The following is an 8,013-nucleotide window of genomic DNA, read 5'->3' as shown; positions in this document are numbered from 1 at the left end:
ACTGGAACATGGGAGTCTTTCAGCTCCATCTAGAGAGCTTTCTGTCACAAAGACAAGATGGAGACTGACCACAGAGACATGAGCTGAGGATGAGGAGCAGCAGGGAGATCATCTTCATCCTGAGAGAGGAAGAGGAGGAGGAGGAGGAGGAGGAGGAGGAGGAGAGGCAGCAGGACATCAGGAACAACATCAGTCAATATGAGGAACATTTGGACTCAACAAATTGGGAAATTATCAATTAGTGTTTTCACTGACAAACTTCAAGACATTAAACTTCATCGTTCTTCAGAAATTAATCCACTGACTAATTTTCTGAATTTTCTTCTTCACATTCTAAAATAACCCAGACAATCTCACTGTTTTCCCCATGAGATCAGTTAATCTGCACCAAACTCTTTTCTCTCTCCAGCAACAATCTGATCGTCTTTCTGCTACAAACCAAACATTTCTCACTGTTTCATGTTGGATCAGAGTTTTCCTCCAGGTTTCATCCTCTGACAGAGATCAGGTGATCTGATGATCCTCTCAGAGTTTCTCTGCTTCAGTGACTGAAGGACTTCAGTCATGATTTCAGCTGTTTGTCACCAAAATCTGAAGCTGGAGAAATCAGGAAATGTCTCCATCTGCTGGACATCTAACAGAACTACAGCTTTTCTGACAATAAGTAAAGCAGAAATTTAATATATAATAAAATATAATAAACTGCAATGTGTTAAATTCTTACCATGTTGTTTGAATAGAGACTTTATTAGTTAAAGTTTCAGTGATCAATCAGCATCAGATCAGCTGAGCTTCTTTCTCTCTAAGATGATTAATGTTATAAACCATGAGATGAAATCAATCCTCTCATAACAACCAGTTGCTTTCAGTTTCTATGAATAGTTTTTGGGACTGAGACGTTCAGAAGCAAAACTGGACAAGTGGAAGATATTTCTACCATTAGTTAATATTTATACTGGGAAGTTTATGAAAACATTGTTTCTGCACTTTGACTCATCAAAGTGCAGAAAGTTTCAGATTCTGAAGTGTAACAAAAATAAAAAAAAGTAAACCTGATTTTATCTGTGTCTCATTTGTGTTAATAAACACTCATGTCTTATACAGCAGTAATCATTTTATTTTAACTCAGGTTTTTGTTGAATTATTTCTATAACCTGAAACAGAAACTTATTTAGTTTTATTTTTATGAAAAAGAAAATAAAACATATTGATCTGATCGGCTGAGATTAAATTATTGTTTTCAGTTTGGATCATTTCTTCAGTTCTAATAGTTCATACTTTGGATTCTTTTACTTATTTTGTGTCTCTTTAGCCATTAGTGAAAACTTTGGTTTTCATTTATATTCACATTTTGATAATTTCCTGTTCATTTCCTTCTTGGTTTGTGTATTTAGAGTCTTTCTTCTTTGCTTGTTGTGTTTTTTCTTCCCTCTGACGGTGAAGCTCTGTTGACTTGAACATGACCTGCTGGAAACGGCCTGCAGCTCAACAGCTTATTGGTCATGTGACCAACTGACTCAAAATCAATGTGAAATTATTCACTCATTCTTATTCCATTTAACCCTTTTTATTCCTCGTCAGTGGGTCACATCACATGTTAAAAACCAATCAAATTCTTTTAAATATGAAAATACATAAAATGTAAAAAGATCTAAAATCTAAAAAATGGGAGCGCCTCATCTCTCCAGTAGAATAATTTCAGCCTGATTTGTCGTCACTGGGTCACATGACCTGAATGCTATGAGGAAAAATACTAAATTATGATAATCAAAATTGCATTAAAATATAAGAAGAGGAATGAAATGGAATAAAACTGAGTGTGTCTCCAATACAGCAGAACAATTTCACCCTGATTTTGAGCAAATGGGTCACATGACTTGGAAGCTATTGAAGAAAAAAGTTGTAATATTAAAATGATTTAAATATTGAATATGACTTAAAAATTCAATAGATAATAGCGTTTCTCATGTAATAGCATGAATTACCACTTTCTATGTACATCTGCTTCTCAGGAGAGTTTGGTTTGGAAATGTGTTGTCGGTTCCTAAGTGAACCAGAGGAGGGAGCTGGAGAGCAGCTGGCCGACATTAGAGGTCATAAATCGGATCAACCTTCAGATAAACGCCGCCTGACCGCGCAGCGAGAAAATCCAACATCCACCTTGAAACCAACTTCATCGCCGGGGGCGAACACATTAATGAGAGGTTTTGGTAAATCGTTTTGTAGCCTACTAGTATTTCACATTAAAATATAAAATTGATCAATCATAATATTCCGGTGCGTCATTTGGAGTCTTGTGCAAAAGTTGAGCCTCTCCTGTCTACGAGTTTTCATTAAGTCTTTTACCGACGATCCCAAATCACCAGCAGCAAGTTGCAGCTCCTGTTTTATTTTTGATAATTACTCAAACTGAAATACTCCAACAAAACGTCTTTCCTATTTCAGCAGCTTTTACAGCAGATTCTCAATCTGGGAGCAGAATCTCTCCTTAAAACTCTCAGCATGCAGATCGTCCCAATAACTGATATAAAATCTGTTTCCATCATTGATTCTGGTTCAGCTGTATGTCAGAACCCAGAATGTCACTTTGTTATCCTAAATTCAATAAATACATCTCTGGTAAATAAGGTGATATTGTTTTTGTTTTAGACTCACCTGATCCGCTGGATCGGTGGAAACAACCATAAATAAAACCATGAGGTCCATTAAGCTGCTGGATGTTTGTCTGACTTCTGGGAACATTTCAACCAGACACAGCGGAGGACGCAACGCTCACCGAGTATGAGTTTATTGAAGGTATCATGACTTCCTTTCGTCATGAATTTAATCAAATTTAATAAAAAATAACAGCCAAAAGATAATATAAAAGCTAATTTGTGAAGTCAGATATATTTTACCTGCCATGTTATTAAAACCTGCAGTAATAAGTTCTGTCTGCATGTTTCTCATTAAATCGCTCAGAGATTAATCCTCTCACAATGTCTGAACAATTAACAGGTTAATCAGAGCAGGGTGTTCAAATCTCTTCCTCTGTCGTTCACCTTTAAACATCTGTCAGGATTTGAGAGTCAGATGAGAAACAACCAGATTTTTTTTAAATAACATGGCCTGTAAAATACACCTGACTTTATAACAGAGGTTTTATTTTTATCTTTTATTTTTATCATACTCTGACCCGTTTTGATTGGCTTAGAGTTAACCTTCCGAGGTTACCTGAACGCATCATGAGGAAGGAGCGGTAACTTTTTGCACAGCAGCTGTGCAGAAAGTTCTCTGGTACCAGAAGGTCCAAGAGAATCATTAAAACAATGAGCACGGCCGTCAAAAAGGTTTAGAGTTCAAAATAAAAGATGCATAATGGATCAAAACAAGTTAATACATAAATAAAATAGATAAAGTCAGCAAAAAAGTGGAATAATTATCAAGGTCTTGAGTGATGATTCAAAAATACTTAAGTATCTGAGCAGATCTACAGCTTTAAAGTCATTTATCACATTGAAAATAATCTGGATTATTAGTAAAACCATACAGTAAACAGACAAGAGCCACAGATAACACATAACATTACAGACTTTAAAATTAATTGCAAATTAAGAATAACAGAGTTCCCAATGGGACTGTGTGAAACCTGAATCTCTGAAGTTAAGAAGTGTAAATCCATAAGTAATTCAAACTCTTGATTGGTTTATATTAATCCATAAATCCTAAAAGGATCAAATGTTTGTTTTAGGCGTAACTTTCTGAAGGATTGGCACGTCCTGCTCAGAATCGAGATTTTTCTGCTTGTTGCTCGTTATTATCTGGTCTCTGCAGGTCCGTTAAGGTCAGGTGTAAAAGTGAAACCACAAAGGCAACAATCACTGTTCAACTTCACATTCAACCTGCATTTATCCAAACAGTAAAATGCATAAAAACATCTCAACATGGTGTTCAGATAGCAAAGCCACAAAGGAAACATTAATTACCTTAAAGATACGAAGCCGCATCTTGTGGGAGCTCCGAGCGGACAGAAGGAGAAAAGGAGAAAAAACTTTCTGGGCTGATTTTAGCTCAGTTACTGTTATAGCAAAGCGGGACTCATCCTACGTCCCATCAGCACATGGTGTCGATCTGCTGCTGCATGTAGGCGACGGGGAGATTTCTAGAGAAATGACATCATACGGAAACAATTCCACTGAAATGAATGCATCCGTTGTCTAACCCGTCCTCCCAAACCCCCTTACTCTATTTTTCCAAGATTAAAACAATGGATGTGCTATTTCACGCAGAAATGGTTTCTTCTCCAAGAACCGAGTTTTATCCTCTGGTTCCTGCTCCCACACAGAGCTCCCATTTGAACATTACTGACCAGGTGCATTACTACATTAGACAGCAGGTTTATAAAATTAACACACATTTCATGTAGTATACATGAGCTAATCAACCACCAATACTTTCAGGCGATCACTTAATGATCACAAAATGAAATTTCAAAGATACAAATCTGCAACGGACAGGATGTTCTGTTTGGTGTTTTCATGTAGTTTAATTTAAACCTCCTGTTATGTTGCGGGTCACATTGACCCGTTTTAAAGTTTAACATTTTTTTAAATAGTTGGAAGTATTTTTTCTGCATTAAACCTTTTCTATTTGTCTTAATAAGTGCACTACACATAAACTGGAAATGGTTCATTTTACACATTTGCACCAACCGATGGTATTACATAGAAACTGTTTGGGTCAATTTGACTCTGCAGTCAAGTTGAAGGGTGAAAAGATAAAAAAAATCCATTTCTATATTTTTCCTTGCAGCTATGAACCATATTTCACCACACACACACAAATACATGCGCATTTCTCACTATTCTCTTTACTTCACTAGGAAGCTGTGCAGGTGTTCATACAACTTTTGATGGGAACCTTTTCTGTTCCCAAACTCCACCAACACTGAGTGACTCTCAGTAGAAGTGGAGAGAAATTGAAGTGAGCAAATGATGATGGTTTTAATGAAGAATCACACAATGTACTGTCCAGGCAGCAGCAGCAAACAAACAACAGCTGAGACAAGGACCCAACAAGGACCACAGGTGGGATTAAACCCACAAGGAGGATAATCTGGGGAAACGAGGGACAGCTGGGATCAATCGAGGGGCAGACAGAACAAAACTGAACACAGAATCCTAAATAAACACAGAAAAAACCGAATCCTCACAAATTTATGGAATAAGTCTGTATATTGGATCAATGCTTCCCTACAGTTGAAAAATTCAGTAACATTTTTTGTGAAAAATTATCATATCAAAGCTGTTCAAAAACATCATGTAACAATCAAAGTGTTATTAATCTCAAAAACAGGATAAATACCTTCTGTGTGAACCAAATTAATCCATGTCAGTGTTAACTATGAACTTTTCAATGATGTGATTCTGACTGCACAGCTGACCCTGAGTTGGCATAAATTTGTGTCCTGCTGTTACACATAGAAGATGAGAGAAATATGATTATATTCTTCAATTCATATGAGTTATACCAGCATCACTGACATTAGTTCAGGTTATGCAGGGGCAGCTGCAGAAACATAGGAGAGGCAGAAAAAAATAAATTAAGTGAAATAAAATCTGTCTTATTGTATAATTTTGCATCCTTAATATTTGCTATATTAAAGACACGTCTATGTGTTATTAAGCAGAGCACAAATTTATGCTGCCAATTGAGGGTCAGCTGTGGAGTCAGGATGAAATAATCGAAAATATAAAGTTTGCACTGATAAGGATTCATTTGTTTTACACAGAAGTTATTTATTCTGTTTTTTTAAATGCTTAATAGCATTTTGATTGTTACAGAATCTCATGTTGTTGATGTTTTTGAGCAGCTATGGCAACAACGTGATAATTCTTCTTAAAACAATGTTACTGAATTGTGAAAATGTTTTCAGCTGTTCAGCAAACAGAGACTCATTTAATGAATCAGAATATGACTGAAAAGTTCCTGTGTTAGTAATTCCTTCACCAAGTGATCAATTAGATTAATTAGACTGTGCATGTTTTAACATATTTATATTTTTGCTATAAAGACACTATTAATCTGACCATCTTCATCAGGACATCATTTATTGAATAAACCTGCTTAAGTTCTGGCCTCATTCTTGGCACAGAGAAAGAAAAGGCCTTCCAGTAACTGTGGGTGCATCGGCGCGCCACCAACTTTAAACACAAAGTTACAATCTTGCTTTGTGACTCATTAGTTTTCTATTTCATGAGAGGAATTTATTCTCCACCCAGTTCTGATTAACGTCACATGAAGACAGAAATGTCGTCTCCAGTGGGAAAAGTTCAGGACTAAAAGGATTAAAAAGTGAACTTGAACCGATACAAAGTCAAACTGTTTGTGTGGACAGACTGTCTCTGTTAAATCCTTTAGTTCTCCACCAGGGGGCGCTGTGAGGTCAAGGCTCTCAGTAGCTTTCCTCTAGAAACAGAGATTCCTCTAAAATTGAGTTGATGTTGGAAGGTCAGCATGAAAGAAGAAGAAGAAGAAGAGAGATGATGATGAAGAAGCTGAATGACATTAGAACTAGTTTTAAAAGTCAGAGATTAATAGAAGTTATGGAGAAATTTGACTAGATTATAGAGAGATGAGAAATACTGGAAGCTGGTTTAAACTCTCCTTAATATGAAAACATCCATTAATCTGCGGAAGTGAGATTAAAACTTTAGAATCTGGACTAAAAAAATTAATATATGAAATAATGAGATGTTTAAAAGTAGAAGAATCATTCCTGTAGAAAGACTCAGAGGAGAATCATCCTCATCTTCATCACTCTGGGAGTGACAGCAGCAGCTCTGATGGTTAATAATGTTGATTTTGTGGTTCAGAAAAAAAATAAGAAAAACACAACAAAACACCATGAAGCCTTTCATTGTTCTAAAGTTATAAAGTCAATATTTCACTAGTTTCAAGTGGCAATTTTTATAAATTTAATACATTTTAAAGATGAACATGAAATATTAATATTAAAGTTTATAAATGCTTAAATGTTTATAAAAGTCGATGTAACCAAGTTGCAGTTTGAGAAACTTTGCTCTCATACTGATTGAAACATTTTCTTTCTGTAATTTATTCTCATGTGACAGTTTGTATAGATTAGCATAAACTGTTTGGGTAAAAAAAAAAACATTGAATGGGTCCAAATTCTTCATTTTATTCATATTTTTCCATAAAGATCATAAATCAGTTTAGATTTCTGATCTTTATGACAAATTCAAAGAAACATTCCCAGACTGAAAATATTTCCTTCATGTTTTTCTGTAACTTTGATGTCAGTAAATCAATAAACTGATTGTAAACATCCGTCTGTGTGAACTTGTCTAGTTTTAAATTTCTACAAACAGTCTGTAGAAATCTCAGAGCAGCTGGAAAATATTTTAGTTTCTAATGTTGAAAAAAAATGTTAAAAGAGATTAAGAATTAAAAATATATAAATATTTGCTGATATTTGTTCTAATATTGGAGAAAATGACAGAAATATAAATAAATGAGTAATTAGTGTTTTAATCTTGAAACACAGGTGGTCATGATATGAGCTGATAGTCTGTTGGATTATAAAAACTGATATTATTATTATTAAACTTCTGTGATGATGCTTAAAAATGATCAAAACAGCAAAATTAATCATTTAAATAACAGAAGTTTTATAAAGTAGCAAAAATTCTAGAAAAAAACTGATCAGCTGATCAATCATCAGATATTTAACATTTCTGGTGGTTTTGAAGCAGCAGCTCCTCTTCATCACTTCCTATAAACTCATTTAGCCTTAATTTGGGTTTTACTTTTTGTTTTTTTCAAACATGTTATATAAACAACAAAACAAACCGATTTATTGTAAATTAAATAAACTTAACAGTGAATCTTAATGATGGACAAAGAATAAAACCAGAACAAATGAATCTGAACTGATCCAGTCAGTCCGTCACTCAGACCTTCAGCTCTATGAGCTCACAGTTCCTAACTCCACCACCAGGTGGCGCTCCAGTA

The 8,013-nt window shown here is 35.1% G+C and overlaps 1 protein-coding gene across 5 annotated transcripts in view; it reads right to left on the bottom strand.

Annotated features, from left to right (window-relative positions):
- LOC103132194 (uncharacterized) overlaps positions 1-8,013 on the bottom strand; it is a 35,486-nt gene that overhangs the window by 1,261 nt on the left and 26,212 nt on the right. Inside the window, exon 4 of one of the 5 annotated variants that reach the window (XM_016667213.1) lies at positions 5,860-5,890. The exons of the other annotated variants lie outside the window; for them this stretch is intronic. Within the exon in view, the coding sequence (XP_016522699.1) occupies positions 5,878-5,890 (13 nt within the window). The 3' untranslated portion in view covers positions 5,860-5,877. Of the gene's footprint in view, positions 1-5,859; positions 5,891-8,013 lie in introns of those variants that run through there. 5 annotated transcript variants of the gene reach the window in all.

This window comes from Poecilia formosa, unplaced genomic scaffold (genome assembly GCF_000485575.1).
Source record: "Poecilia formosa unplaced genomic scaffold, Poecilia_formosa-5.1.2 Scaffold953, whole genome shotgun sequence".
Classification (NCBI taxonomy): domain Eukaryota; kingdom Metazoa; phylum Chordata; class Actinopteri; order Cyprinodontiformes; family Poeciliidae; genus Poecilia; species Poecilia formosa.
The sequence above is the reverse complement of the archived record's forward strand: the minus strand, read 5'-3'. Positions and strand labels throughout refer to the sequence as shown.